A 16008-nucleotide genomic window follows, 5' to 3' on the forward strand; every position below is an offset into this window, starting at 1 on the left:
GGAAGTAGTAGAAAAATAAACGCAGCGACTCAGTGTGCAAGCTGTCTGTGCGTAACGTTTCTTTGGAAACGCATCCGGAAAAACCGGACTCAATGTGAAAAGGCCTTTAGGGTCCTCCTCTGAGTTAGGCTTCTCCTCTCAGTTGGGGTCCTACTCTGATTAGGGTCCTCCTCTGAGTTGGGGTCCTCCTCTGATTAGGGTACTCCTCTCCGTTAGGGTCCTCCTCTGATTAGGGTACTTTCATTGGATCAGACGCCTTTCATTGGCAGAGCGTAGTGGGCGGGAGGGAGAGTAGACCTGGATGAAAGAGTTAAAGTAAGGAGGAGCCGTTTTTGTTGCTGTTTTGTAAGCGAGCAGCAGAGTTTTAAATTTGATGCGAGCAGTAACTGGGAGCTTGTTAGGTGAGGGTTGTTTCTGTTTGTATAAATCCAATGAAGAAATCGTGAAACAGACTGGAGATTATAACACCCTTTAATCGGCCGAGGTCAGACAACTTCATCAAACAAGCATGCTTCCAAATCACTTGACTGACAAAGTGCTGACAAAGTAACAGTGTTCACAGTGCTGCTTATATTCTGTCAAAAAGGTGCAACCCCCAAATTCCTTTCCATTTGGGTACATCACCATAAAACAATAAAGATGACATGACACTGATTTGTATACGTAACAACTGTAGACTCTCTGTCTAGCAAACAGTTGCTGACAACATATGCTTGGCTCCTATCCAAACATAGATCTGCTACTACTTAGGTGCTTCGCTCATATAAGGTTACAGCTTCAGACACCTAAAGGTAGGAGTGTTAACAGGTGGTAGGCAGACTTGATTAATACATTTCACGAAGTTACAAGATTAATGAATTTCATGAAAATTCGTACTAACAGTACTCCTCTCCGTTAGGGTCCTCCTCTGATTAGGGTCCTCCTCTGAGTTAGGGTCCTCCTCTGAGTTAGGGTCCTCCTTTGAGTTAGGGTCCTCCTCTGAGTTAGGGTCCTCCTTTGAGTTTGGGTCCTCCTCTGAGTTAGGCTTCTCCTCTCAGTTGGGGTCCTACTCTGATTAGGGTCCTCCTCTGAGTTGGGGTCCTCCTCTGATTAGGATCCTACTCTGATTAGGGTCCTACTCTGATTAGGGTCCTCCTCTAAGTGACATGTCGGTCATAAAAAGCTCTAACGTTGGTCTTTCATTCAAATAAAAAATAAAATCTTTCCCTATGAGCTGGAGAAGAAGAAAAGAGTCAGGAGCTGTGATTTATCTCAGAGACTTTTATTGATGATGCTTTAAATGAGAAACGTTTTTATTATCACACAGTCTCACTTTTATTACACTCAGCTGATAATCAGCTGATCAGAGGTCAGCTAATGTTCTGGGTCTGAAGTCTGAAACTGACGTGGCCATGGACCTGGACCAGTTTAGAGACTGTGGAGGTCTGAAAGTCTCTCTGCTGATTAATTTTCTCCTGGTTACTTTCTGGCTGGAGGTAGTTTGTCCTTCTCCAGCATCCGTAACGTCTGTCGGACTCCTTTCTCCACCCGACGGAAGTGAAGCCTCTTCCAGAGACTCTGCTGCTGCTGCCGGCCCCACTCCAGGTCCCTGAGGAACACCTGCACAGAGGAGGTGGAGCCTGAGACTTTTAGGGGCAAAATGCAGCCATACTAGGGATGTAACCATTCACACAACTCAAGACACGATTCACGATACCATTCTCTCTTATTTTACAAAATGAGACAGTAGACAGAGGATGACTGAAACAGATTCCTTTAGGGGCTCTAACCTGATCGTCAGAGTGGTTTGATCGTTTTTTTTCTCTCAACAAGGGGAGGTGATTGATGATTAAATGCTGCATCATGTTGGTTGTGCTCTTTGTGTACTTCCCTGTCTTCTTTTGCTCACAGTTTTTGTCTCGTCTGTTATCTTCTCACCTTTTCTTTTCTGTCTCGGGGAAGCCAAAATGCTTCCACACCTCCAATTTAAAAGATGGTGGTGCGTCCTCAATTTCTAAATCTTGCTCTGCATCTGCTGACGCTAACCATATTATTGTTTCATTTTTCAGAGTACCGATGTGAACCTTGACTCCTTTGAATTGATTTATCATCATCATGTATATATACGATTCATCTTTACATCCCTGACTCATTCTGTTTGTCTTGCAGCACAAACCTGTTTGTTTGCAGCTAAAAACCTTGAACATGTTGACAAGTCCTTCAGAGACAGTGACCCTCACCAGCTTGTAGACGTACTTCAATCCTCTCTCCTTCATAAATCCCCTTCACCCCCCTCTCCCTGATTTTACCTTGAGCTGCTGTTCGACCCGCTCTCGGTCCCAGGAGGACGCGTTCTCTCGGATCACGCTGAGGATCGGGTGCCAGTCCTCTGACAGGTCAGAACCTTCGGTGACTGAGGCCAGGACTCGGACCCGCCGCCCGCTGCCCCCCTGACTCTCTGGAACGCCTCGTACATAAAGGGACTGCTTCCCCACATTGCTGAGAGGGTTCAGGTACAAACTGCACACAGACACCAGATCAGTCAGTCTCTCTGAGCTCATAAAAATACATTTCAGAATTATCCGGTTAGAAAATGCGATTCTCGCAGGTCTGCTCACTGCAAGGTGTGGATGCTGGGATGTTCCCTGCAGGCGTCCACCAGAGCGAGGGCGGCGTTGTCCCCGATATTGTTGTATGCCACGTTCAGCTCCTGCAGCCCTGCATGTTTCTGCAGCCGGTCAGCCAGCTCCAGGGCCCCCGCGTCCCCCAGTCCCGTGTGCATCAGTGACAGGTGGGTCAGGCTCTGGTTCTCTGGCAGGGCCTCCAGCAGGGTGCGGGCCCCCGACTCCAGCAGAGGATTGTCACACAGTCTGCAGAAATATCACACGGGGGTAATGAGACACCAAACAGACGACAGCACAAAGAGGCCGCTGGATCTAGAAAAACCTTCAGTCTGTCTGAACCGAAAGTGAAGTTCTGTCTGAGGTTTTTTCATGAGTCTCTATGAAATTAGTTTCTGTGATTTATGTACTTCCTGCAGCTGCTTCACAATAAAAACCCTCTGCCAGGTGACAGTTCACTGATTCATGGCTTATGTTTAGTTTTGGTTTACTCGTCATGTTTGATATTTAAATTAAAACAGGCCTCATGGGATGACACCTTCAACGTTCAAAGTCATAATAAAGAATCAAGGATTTCTGTTCATAGCTCCTAAAAGTTCTCCTGCAACAAGAAACATGCTGCAGCATGCAGATTAGAGGAATAACATCATGTATCATGCAGAGACATACTATATAATATCATGTAGAGTCTAATAACATGTAGAGTATAATAACATCATGTAGAGTATAATAATAACATTTAGAGTATAATAACATCATGTAGAGTATAATAATAACATTTAGAGACAGAGATATCTGATATTATCATCAGTCAGCTTTAACGAGTGAATCGTTTGACAGCTCAGAGTTGACTGATTCACTTTAAACTCTTTTTTGGGGACGTTGCAGTGATTTAATGAAATGTTAAAGGTTAAAGGTCAGTTAAAGGTCAAGTTATTACGGTCAGCTCGACAGCTGTCATCATGCACTTCCTGTTTCCATGACGACAAACAGAAAAAATACGACCTCCATCAGTTCATCATCGTGCATCGTCTAGTCTTCCAACACAAAGTAACAGAGACCTTCAGATTCCTAAAAAACCTTTAGAGTCCCTGTGAGTGTGAACACCTGATTCACGATCACATGACCCAAACGCTGAGTGACCTTAAAGACACGGGTCAAATACGTCACTTTATCTCTTAGTAGATTTATCAGAAAAAACCTGACCTGAACCTGTTTGAGAAGGTAAGGACAGTCTGGAGACAGGAGACTGACAGGTGGAGGGGCGGGTTTCAGGAAGCGGAGAAAGGAAACGAGTCCTCTGGTACGCTAACAGAGAGGATTGGTTGAAAAAGTCTTACTGTAGAAATCTGATGGAGGTCTTTGGGTCGAGCAGCAGATCTCTCAGCAGGATGCAGGACTCAGGACCAAGGCTGTTAAACTGCAGGCTGAGGACCAGACACACACACGCAAACACACACACACACACACACACACACACACACATGCAAACACACACACACACACACACACATGCAAACACACATACACATGCAAACACACACACACATGCAAACACACACACACACACACACACACACACACACATGCAAACACACACACATGCAAACACACACACACACACACACACACACACACACACACACACACACGCACACGCACACGCAAACACACACACACATAAACACACACACACATCCAAACACAAACACACACACACATCCAAACACATACACACACACGCTGCATCAGCAGGGGGTCATCGAACCTCAAGGCTCATACTGCAGAAGATTAACAATCTGAGACTGAAGTTACAAATATTTCATCACACACACATAAACACACACGCACACAAACAAACACACACACACAATAACACAGACTCACAAACACACACACATTCACACATAGACATAGACCCCCACACACACACACACAGGGTCAGAGTCTCACTTGAGGTCGGTCACGTGTCTAAAGGCGGGTCGCAGCGTCTGCAGATGGTCGTGAGTGAGGAGACACGAGGACAGGTCCATCTGGTCCAGGTGATAACTACAGAGAGACAGAAAACACACCTAAGGATGTGTCGCATGAGTTATAATAATTACTTTATTTATATAAAGCACCTTTAAAGGAACGAACAGGGCCACACCCATACAGCTGATTGGTTAATAAAAATGTAATAAACCATTGTTATGAACCAATCAGCTGATGACTAATTTTAACCAATCAGCAGATGACACAGACACTTCAGAACCACTAATTACCACCCAGCTGTACAGGTGTGAGCCCACAGTGTACCTGGCAGGTGTGCATGAGAGCACGGAGCTCAGGATGAAACACTTGAGAGACGTCATTCGGATGTTGGTGAGGCGGATGGTCCTGATAGAGGCCAGAACCTCAGCGGTCAGTCTGGGGTTCTGAAACTCGTACAGGAGAACCAGCAGGTCCATGAGCTCCTCCGGGGGCTGAGGTTTACTCATCTCTAGAACAAAATTAGATTAAATATCTTTGTTTTTGTTTTCTCCATTCATCTCTAGAACAAAATTAGATTAAATATCTTTGTTTTTGTTTTCTACATTCAAGGCTCAGCACATTCAAAACAAAGATGTTGAATCAACTTCATAGACAATCTTTGTGCAGCCTCTGTTTCTGTCTTTTTTGGTTTGTCTGTTCGTTCTGATGTCACAGTAGCGTCTCACTCAGGGTATCACGCCTGTTTGGTTAATGCACTGTTAGTGTTTTATGTTGTGAGATAGTTGTGGCGTTAACCATCTTTAAATTTGATATGTCTTTTAAACTGTGTTCACGCCTTTTAAAATCAAAGCACGCGGCACGAACAGGACTCAGAATAACAGCATTTACCTCTGACCAGGTACTTCCTGAGCACTCGGGTGATCTGGACCACAGTGGTGCTCTGAATGCTGCAGCCCAGCTGCTGAAGGAGGACACGGTTCTCATAATGCAACAGTCCTCCCATAAAGATGGGGTAGAGCTCAAAGGGCTGACCCTCACTGTACTGCTGCAGCTGCGGCCCATGGACTCCCAGCAGGCTTTGCTCCACCTGGTCCAAGACGTCCTCGTTCTGACTGTCCTCAGTGCGGAACATCTCGGACGCCATCGTCCTGGCTATGCTTCCTTTGTTGTAGCCGCTGATTTTGTTGTAGAGCTTCGGGAACAGCTTCAGGAGGTTGAAAACGGCGAAGATCCTCAGAGGGATGAACTTGGAGAAGATGTTGACAACGGCGCTGACCTCTTCGCTCGCCTGACCGATGGCCACAGACACCTGCCGGGTCAGCTTCTCCAGAGCAGATTTGTTCTCTCCCAGAACCACGTAGAGCGCAGCGAGGTACTCCTGCATGGCTGGGACAGCGAAGACGTAGCGCTGCTCGTCGTTCTCACCGTCACCCTTGGGTAAATGTTTCCTGCTGTCCAAGCAGGGTGCCAGGAAGAAGTCCAGCACGTCTGTACGGAACATGGTGAGCTGACGCAGCTCCTCGTCCGTCTTGGTTTCCCCTCCGATCCACTGCTCCAGCTCCTTCTCTGAGAACGACGTGCGTTTGTACGTCACGCAGTCAAACGCCAGTTTCCCAAGCGTTCGGACGACGAACAGCATCAGAGAACTGTGGTTCTCCTGGAGTTGAACATTGGTCCCTGTCTTTGATCCAAGCACCTCCCCCCCAAAGTTGAGTCTGAGGAAGCTGGTGTAGATGCCAGTGAGCGTGCGGATGGGCGCCTGAGTGTCGGTGAAGTGCAGGAAGTGTAAGGTGGCACAGGTGAGCCAGCAGTAGGAGGGCAGGAAGCAGGCGGCGCCCAGCTGGCTCTCTCTCTGCAGGTTTAGGTACAGCAGCTCGATGAGCGCCTGAGCCTCGTGGTTTCGTGCCGTCTCACCCGTCTGCTGCAGGAGGCGGCTGGTGAAGTACGCACGCTGACGGTCCGGGTCATTAAAGCCGCAGATCTGAGCATAACGACTCACGTATTTCTGAGGGATCCGGTCCAGAGCGGACAGCCTGGTGGTCACCACGACGCTCGCCTGTGACAGACAGGATGACCAATATAAGTTAAGTATGGGGTCCACTCAGTCATCAGACCTTTACACGTTGGGACAGAATCTTTACATGCTGAATTCTGCAGACACATTTTACATGTACACAGAAACACACCAACACATGCATGCAGAGCAGAATTAGGCAGATACCCTCTGATCATTAACATTCACAAGAGAACACTCAACTTTTAGAACCACCTGACATCCAGCCCCACAGACACCCTCCACTCCAAAGCCCTTCAGACTCAAGAGCTGAGCCCAGAAAAGAGTCCCCTATGTCAGTTAGTACTGAGGCTAACTGTCCCCCGTCAGACCCAGTCTGAGGCTAATGGACCCCCGTCAGACCCAGTCTGAGACTAATGGACCCCCGTCAGACCCAGTCTGAGGCTAATTGTCCCCCGTCAGACCCAGTCTGAGGCTAACGGCCCCCCGTCAGACCCAGTCTGAGACTAACTGTCCCCCGTCAGACCCAGTCTGAGACTAATGGACCCCCGTCATACCCAGTCTGAGGCTAACTGTTCCCCGTCATACCCAGTCTGAGACTAATGGACCCCCGTCATACCCAGTCTGAGGCTAACTGTCCCCCGTCAGACCCAGTCTGAGGCTAACTGTCCCCCGTCAGACCCAGTCTGAGACTAATGGACCCCCGTCAGACCCAGTCTGAGGCTAACGGCCCCCTGTCATACCCAGTCTGAGAAGCCTCACACCAACACTGCTCTTCAAACACCAATCAGAGTCAAACACATAACAACATGTAAAGAATCTGGAACATTGGAAAGAAGAAACTAAAAGCCAAAGTAGATTGGAATGTTATCTGGCCCTAAACAAAGATGATGAATGAGCAGACAGGAAGACACAAAAACCATGGCAACCAAAAGAAAACAGAATATGTGGTCACTGTTGGACAGGTGAGGTGGAGACAGAGATGCACTTTCTCCTACATTGTAAAACGTTTAATGAAACAAGGAACTTTTATTTTAACAAGTTGAACTCTGTCATCACAGATTTAAAAGAGCTCAGTGAGCTCTCCAAAAAACAAATACTCCTGGGAGAAGGAGACAGGGCATATCCTGCTGCCAAATATGTTTTAACATGCCACCACACACACACACACACACACACACACACACACACACACACACACACACACACACACACACACACACACACACACACACACACACACACACACGCAGCAGTATCTCCCTGCTAAAGGATGTTTTCTGGATGTTAAATTAAATATTGTGTGACCGCTCCAGTTGAGGAGAATTAATTGTTTGTATGATGAGCTGCAACATTAAAAACAAAAAGTCACTTTGGGCAAACCTCCACTAGAGGCGCTCATGGCTGCTTTTTACACAATGACAGACACCTGATCATATGTGGCCATCCAATCAGCTCTCAGAATGACTCTGGGTTCGGGACTCACCTCAGGCAGCAGGTACTTCCTGAGCAGGTTGACCACAAGCACACCTGGAGGCAGCGGTTCGTTGGGATCACTGCAGAGCTCTGAGGCTCCGATCCTGAAGTCCAGCTTCATTTTCTCCATCCCGTTGAAGAGGAAGAGCACGTCCTTGGCCTGTTCCCCCTCGCCGCTCAGCAGGGGGTGCTTCCTTAGGTGGAGGTACTTCCTGCTCACCAGGTCCCGTAAGGAGCTGGCCCTGTGGGGGGGAGGGGCTACAGATGAACCCTACGATGCAGTAAGTGATCTTCTTATATTACTGATATATAATATGATTATTTATCTTATATTATATTGAATATCTTTCAGTTATAATATCTAACTCTATGTAATTTGCATTATTTAAACCGTATAACCTCCTCTCTCACTTTGCCAGCTGTCCCAGGTCCTCACAGGAGAAAGGAACCAGCAGCTTGAACTGGGTCAGGGTGGTCCCTCTGCACCAGTCCAGGACCAGTTTCCTGACCATCGTGCTCTTCCCTGTCCCCACAGCCCCGTACAGGAGCACGTTGAGGCCCCGGCCCTCGCAGCAGGAGGCGGCGGGGTCAAACAGCTGCTCCACGGTGATCGAGGGTGTGGAGGGACCTTGTGTTTGGAGTGGGGAGCAGTGCAGACCTGCTCTGTCCTCGGTCTTTCTCTCCAGGATCAGGGGGTCCACGTGCATGGTCTCTGGACTAAAGTAACCCCCAAACTGTTTCTCCTCCTGGGGTAGGTGACTGAACCACAGGAACAGTTTCCTCCTGTGGACCTCTATGGGGTCTCCTGGGGTACAAAAACAGGGGTGGGGATCTTTAAGTGGATTCACACCTGCTGACTTGTTAATGTTTCACTAAATGTACCAATACTTATTTACTTATATACTTTTCTTAGAATAAAAGAGGCAGAAACAAAGGTAACATCACAGACGCCGACCCTGATGAAAAGAGACATTTAAAGACACAGAACACAGAACCTGCTGCCTCCGTCTATTCTACGTGCTGTTATGTTAAACACATGTTACAGCCTGTTTACCTGCTGCAGACGTTACAGCCTGTTTACCTGCTGCAGACGTTACAGTCTGTTTACCTGCTGCAGATGTTACAGCCTGTTTACCTGCTGCAGACGTTACAGTCTGTTACCTGCTGCAGACGTTAGTCTGTTTACCTGCTGCAGACGTTACAGCCTGTTTTCCTGCTGCAGACGTTACAGTCTGTTACCTGCTGCAGACGTTACAGTCTGTTACCTGCTGCAGACGTTAGTCTGTTTACCTGCTGCAGACGTTACAGCCTGTTTACCTGCTGCAGACATTACAGTCTGTTTACCTGCTGCAGACGTTACAGTCTGTTTACATGCTGCAGACGTTACAAGCTGTTTACCTACTGCAGACGTTACAGCCTGTTTACCTACTGCAGACGTTACAGTCTGTTTACCTGCTGCAGACGTTAGTCTGTTTACCTGCTGCAGACGTTACAGTCTGTTTACCTGCTTCAGACGTTACAGTCTGTTTACCTGCTGCAGACGTTACAGTCTGTTTACCTGCTGCAGATGTTACAGTCTGTTTACCTGCTGCAGACTTTAGTCTGTTTACCTGCTTCAGACGTTACAGTCTGTTTACCTGCTGCAGACGTTAGTCTGTTTACCTGCTGCAGACGTTACAGTCTGTTTACCTGCTGCAGACGTTACAGTCTGTTTACCTGCTGCAGACGTTACAGTCTGTTTACCTGCTGCAGACGTTAGTCTGTTTACCTGCTGCAGACGTTACAGTCTGTTTACCTGCTGCAGACGTTACAGTCACACACCTCCTAACCCTTACCTGGTTGTGTGGTGGTGCTGCAGAGGGTCCTGCAGTGATGGGTAGCAGCCGGCCACAGTGAAACCTCCACCCTGCTCTTCAGCCTCCATACTGCCAGCAGCTGACTCAGCTGACGCCTACAAAACACAACAAAGACACAGGTGTGACCTGTTTTTCACAGTTTTTATATGAAGCAGATCTGCAGAGACAAGCTGTAAAGGTCACTACAATCACAGAGACAGAGAACTCACCTGGCAGAGATAACGGCTGCTTTAAGGCTGTGTGCAGGTTGCAGCAGGTAAAGTGACATACCTCCAAGGCACTGACATTTATGCAGCATAAAAGATTAAACCCAGCAGCAGCAGCTTGTCTAAGACGTGTTTCTTCCTGTTTGCCCATCTTTAACCTAGAGTCACAGCTTCATCTACAAACTAGAGTCACAGCTTCATCTATAAACTAGAGTCACAGCTTCATCTATAAACTAGAGTCACAGCTTCATCTATAAACTAGAGTCACAGCTTTGTCTATAAACTAGTCACACCTTTTAAGTAACCTCGTCTATAAACTAGAGTCACAGCTTCTGTCACCTTGTCTATAAACTAGAGTCACAGCTTCTGTCACATTGTCTATAATCTAGAGTCACAGCTTCTATGTCACCTCGTCTATAATCTAGAGTTACAGCTTCTATGTCACCTTGTCTATAAACTAGAGTTACAGCTTCTATGTCACCTTGTCTATAAACTAGAGTAACAGCTTCTATGTCACCTTGTCTATAAACTAGAGTTACAGCTTCTATGTCACCTTGTCTATAAACTAGAGTTACAGCTTCTATGTCACCTCGTCTATAAACTAGAGTTACAGCTTCTGTCACCATGTCTATAATCTAGAGTCACAGCTTCTGTCACCTTGTCTATAAACTAGAGTCACAGCTTCTATGTCACCTTGTCTATAATCTAAAGTCACAGCTTCTATATCACCTTGTCTATAAACTAGAGTCACAGCTTTGATGTCACCTCGTCTATAATCTAGAGTCCCAGATGTGTGTAGTGTTAACATGCTCAGGTGAGGTTCATACAGATCTGTTAGTCAGCTGATCTCTGAGTCTCAGGATCATCAGGAACAGGTAACTTACCTTTGCAGTGAGCTCATCCTGCAGTTCTGTCTCTTGATGTCAGGGGGCGCTCTGTGGAAAACAGTTAGCATACAAACTTAAAGGCCCTTAAAGGCGGCTTGTGGAGAGAGTGCGCTCTGAGGAGAGATGTTTGGATGTGTGCATGTTCACCTCGTGCATCCTCATTAGATTTGACTCTAACCAGCTCGTTTTTCTTTACTCCCTAAACATCGCGCCTTGAAAAGGTGCAAGGTGAACAATGTGAAGAGATGAGGGTCGTAGTGGTGGTAACTGCTCTACCCCCGGAGACATCACGTCAAAAAACAGAAACGTGTTTCATACAGTGAAGCTTTAACATGGACTCACTGCTGAAGCCAGCCTCAAGTGGACACTGAAGGAACTGCAGTTTGTGACACTTCATTTCCAGCCTCAAGAGTTTCCCCTCAATTTAAAGGTACAGAAAGTCCGACAGACACCCTTTTGACATCATAATTAAACTTTGAATGTTTTCAAATAGACAGAATATAAAAAAATATGATTCACAGTTACAGCCTGATTTTATGATTGTTATTATTTATAATAAAAACATTAATATTATTTACAGTATTTTATTATTATTTTTATAATTTATAATAAAACATATTATTATTTACAGTATTTTATTATTATTTGTATTATTTATAACAAAAACATATTATTATTTACAGTATTTTATTATGATTGTTATTATTTATAATAAAACATATTATTATTTACAGTATTTTATTATTATTTTATCATTTATAATAAAACATATTATTATTTACAGTATTTTATTATGCTTGTTATTATTTATAATAAAAACATATTATTTACAGTATTTTATTATGATTGTTATTATTTATAATAAAAACATATTATTTACAGTATTTTATTATGCTTGTTATTATTTATAATAAAAACATATTATTTACAGTATTTTATTATGTTGATTATGACGTCACAGCAAGTGACCTCGAGCTATATATATAAACAGAACAGAATGTATGAATGAGCTAACTATGCTACAGCTGTTAGCCTGCCAGCTAAGAGCGGAGAGGTGCAAACAGGTGATTATTAAAGTAAGAAATAAGAGTAAAATAAAGAGTCATAAACTTACACACTAACGTGTTGTCGCGCTGCGTCCTGTCTCCTGTAGGTCTCTGTTTCCGGTCATTAACGTTTACTTTACTTCCGTCTGTAGTTTGAATTATTAACGGTTTCTGTCGGTAAAATAAATCTGATCTGATCAGCTGTTAGATTTGTGTCAGATGTTATGCTGAGGTTGGTCGATGCTGAGAAACTGTACCCCGGAAATACCGCTTCACAATAAAAGTCACCTCTTTCTTCTTCTTCGTTTACTTTAAAAGTAGTCAGCTCGTGTTGAAAGACTTTCGCCCCTTGCCGTGCCGGAGTAAGAAGCTCTCTAAAGCCCCCATTTAGTTAAACATTATTTATAAAATATATATATTAAATAATAAAGACTGAAATAAAAAACATTTAAAATTATTCAATCTAAATTATTTTGTCTATTTACAGAAAATACACATTAAATTATCTTTTTTCTTCCACTTAAATAAAAACTTTAACTTTAATGATATAATGATAATTTAATATATTATAATTACATTTTTTTTCGATTGCTATGAAGATTTTTTCAAAAACAATTTTTCTAAACACAAAATTGGCAAAACAGTTAATTTCATGCTCAAAACCACCCATTGTAAACTAAACTCTAACACTCATTTTCAAAATACAATAATACACAAACACATTACACTATACCCACTAAAACACTGTAAGCATGTCTTAAAATCAAAAAATCTTCCAAAACACTAACACATGTTGACTTTCAACAGGAACATTTAGTCAATCATAGCACAATGTCATAAAAAACACTAACATCAGATGGAATAACAGAAACTGCATTATCATGTGTCAGGTCTGCCCTTATACAATAGACAGTATAATGTACTGATCATAGATTGTGTTTAGCGCTGCATTTTCTTTGAAGCCTCTCTACATTTCTGTTTTGTTGGGTTAAGTAAATGCATGTATTTTGTTTCTTTTGCTGCAGGAATTCAAAACAAAAAAGGAATTACCCATATTTTTGTTTTTCAAAGTCAAAGTCAACTTTACTGTCAATTTCAAAATATGCCAGACATACAGTGGAATCGAAATTTCATTTGTCTCCGTCCCGCAGTGCAATACAACCAAAATAAGGTAAAATAGATCAAATAAAATGAGGTAAAAATAAGATTAAGAATATTTACAGTAATAAATTCTAAATTGTGCAAAAGGTACAAAATGGTAAATAAATATATCAGAGTAGCTTTATAGAATGCATGGTTTATGAAAAGAAGAAGAAAGAGACAGAATTGCTGCAGTAAAGGTTGTATTTCATTGTCAGCAATCACTATGTTGAAATTGGCAAGTTCCTGTTCTTCATTTACAGAACAGTAGGTGCTTTCCTCTGCCCTCTGAGGGAAGTAGATGTTGAATCCTTAGAGAGACAAAATACAGTTACATATTAGAAACCGGAGGCTTACAGTAACTGTTATACAAGGTAAAAATGATTTACACTTGCAGTAGGATAAGACATTATATAATATCCTACCAGTTGGTTTCTTGAAAAATCCAGACAATGGCTGCCACTGTGTCCCGGCTGAGATTTGGCTGTACTCGTTCACCAGTCATTCTGTATGATAACCTGGTTTATGACATGGTCTATGATAGTAGCTCTTATTTAATCAGTTACCCTATCTCTGGTCCTTCTTTGAGCGCCACCAGGCTTTCTAAATCGTCTCCCTCTACCATGTCCTCATCCATTCCTCTCCCATGTCCTGGTACTCGTCTGCACTTTGACACCCTGGACACTTTATACGCTGATACTTTACTCATTACAATGTTTGCATTTTCCACATTTTGAATATTTATACTTTTCTTTTTTGAGCTTATCTTACAGTATATTTTTACATTTCCTGTATGTGTATTACTGTAGTAATTTTTGAGTGTTTCTTTTATGGCCTTGCGGAACAGTCTTTACATTTCACTGCACATCTGTTGAGCATGTGACAAATCTTGAATCTTCCTCTCCCTTGTCCTGGTACTCGTCTTCCTCTCTCTTGTCCTGGTACTCGTCTAGCTCTCCCTTGTCCTGGTACTCGTCTTCCTCTCTCTCGTGCAGGCATTGTATTTACTTTCTTTGTGTTGCTCTATATTGTTTCTTTTCCACACAAGGTCAGTCCAAAGATGTCCTTTTTTACTGTATAACATATGGGCATGCGAATGAAAGAACTTCAACCCCTGAGTGTGTTCCTATGGGAATCAGCTGGGATTGATCTTTTTGCATAACTTCAATCAGCTGTTTCTCAGTAGCAATGGAAAAAAATACAGAGGATATATATGTGTTTCAATCTACAACATGAACAGCTGTTCACTTAGACTTTAGCCTATAGGTTAGGTTTAGAACATGATGTTATCTGTTATGACATATAGTGTGAAATCATTGGTAAATTTGGCTGTAAAAATCCATTGTTTTGGTCTTGGTTGAGCTTGTGTGTAAAAGAAATTCAAGCAATTTAAATATGTGTTAAATGTATGCATTTTGTGTCAAAGCAACAAGAAATGTGTTTATTGCAAAGCCTTCAGGGACGGATGTTGTGCTAACTGTGTAAAGAGTTTAGCAAAAAGTATTGAAAAGTGCCATAGTAATCACAAAAAACTGTAATGAAATCATCATGTTTCTTCACTTTGTCTTTATATATGTTTAAATTCTGTTTTATAATAAAAATAAAGTTTAACTTTAAATGAGGATAAAATAAGTTTATATAATATTAAAGACAAATGGGAATATTGGTAAATGTTATTTTTAATGAATAATAAAATTATCTTTTGAATTATGTGTCATATTCTTCCATTTTTTCTGGTGTTTATATTTTTAACAGTGATAAATAAATAAAGTTTATTAAATATGGAGTGTTAGCACCATCTGCTGGATGAGGAAAAGATTAACATTTATTCTACAGAAGTGGATCAAAATAAATAACTCTCGTCTTTAGAGTGACAATAAAACTAGAAGAATAACGAGCTGAGACATCAAGGAGGATTTTATTTGTAGATCTAAAAAGTTTTAATGAGAAGAGTTAATTTCAGTTTGAGTGCAGTTTTAATAAATAGGTAGGTACTTTATTAACCCTTTGCAGGAAATTACATTGTCACAGCAGCAACTGAAATCACAAGATCAGTTATTTAAAAAAAACTAGACTAAAACTTCTGAGTTATAAATAAAATATATCCTACAAATGTAATTAACCTCTAGTGTACAAAAGTATCCAGTGTGCAGAAATCTGAGTAAGTGTATTCATACATTAATAAATATAAATAAATATGAGTAAATATGGGTACATGTATTCATCGTGCGTTATTCTCCATTAAACAGTCTGATGGCAGTTAAGAAAAATGACTTCCTGTAGCGTTCAGTTCTGCACCTCAGGGTGATCAGCCTGTGACTGAACGTGCTCTGTGGAATCACATCGAGTAGTGGGTGTGCAGGATTTCCAAGAATGGACTTGAGTTTTGAGAGCACTCTTGCCTCTGTGACCTTCTGAAGGGTTTCCATTTCAGTCCCAGTGATGGAGGTGGCCTTCCTAATCAGCTTGTTGTTTCTGTTTTTGTCTGCTGTGCGAGCTCCCTCTCCCCAGCACACCAAAGAACAAAGCACTAGCAACAACTGTCTGATAAAAGGTGCACAGGAGAGGCCTACTGATGTTAAAAGACCTCAGTGTCTCAAAAAATAAAGCCGGCTTTGTCCCTTCTTGTACAGCTGTATTGGAAGTCGGACGTGTAAAGAGCAAACAGGAACGGAGACAACCCGGTGCCTTGTGGGGCCCCTGTACTACACAGGACTCTTCCAGAGACACAGTTTTGATGATGCATATACTGTGGTCGGCAGGAAATATAATCTATAACCCAGGAGATGATTTCTGACCTCACCTGCAT

General features: G+C 42.9%; 1 protein-coding gene across 2 annotated transcripts; it reads right to left on the reverse strand.

The window, feature by feature from the left end:
- Window positions 1-1240: 1240 nt before the first annotated feature.
- nlrx1 (NLR family member X1) lies at window positions 1241-12330 on the reverse strand. 2 transcript variants are annotated; one of them, XM_020642881.3, is made up of 12 exons: window positions 12128-12329; window positions 11011-11061; window positions 9900-10015; window positions 8476-8869; window positions 8075-8306; window positions 5463-6630; window positions 4899-5082; window positions 4554-4649; window positions 3941-4027; window positions 2598-2849; window positions 2289-2499; window positions 1241-1599 (listed from the first exon to the last, which is right to left on the reverse strand). In XM_020642881.3, the coding sequence occupies exons 2-12, from the start codon at window positions 11025-11027 to the stop codon at window positions 1459-1461; spliced, it is 2898 nt and encodes a 965-aa protein (XP_020498537.2). In that variant the 5' UTR covers window positions 11028-11061; window positions 12128-12329; the 3' UTR covers window positions 1241-1458. The 2 variants fall into 2 exon arrangements, with proteins under 2 accessions (XP_020498537.2, XP_065816119.1); XM_065960047.1 differs by lacking the exon at window positions 3941-4027 and having other exon boundaries at window positions 12128-12330.
- Between the last annotated feature and the right edge of the window lie 3678 nt (window positions 12331-16008).

The sequence above is a fragment of the Labrus bergylta genome, chromosome 11 (assembly GCF_963930695.1).
Source record: "Labrus bergylta chromosome 11, fLabBer1.1, whole genome shotgun sequence".
Taxonomy (NCBI): domain Eukaryota; kingdom Metazoa; phylum Chordata; class Actinopteri; order Labriformes; family Labridae; genus Labrus; species Labrus bergylta.

Bases quoted from the DNA above. Each gene is read 5' to 3' on its own strand.
- nlrx1 (XM_020642881.3), bottom strand. The intron at 5,083-5,462 runs GTAAATGCTGTT...ATTTTGTTCTAG, and splicing joins CAGGAAGTACCTGGTCAGAG to AGATGAGTAAACCTCAGCCC. The intron at 4,028-4,553 runs GTGAGACTCTGA...TCTGGTCCTCAG, and splicing joins AGACACGTGACCGACCTCAA to CCTGCAGTTTAACAGCCTTG.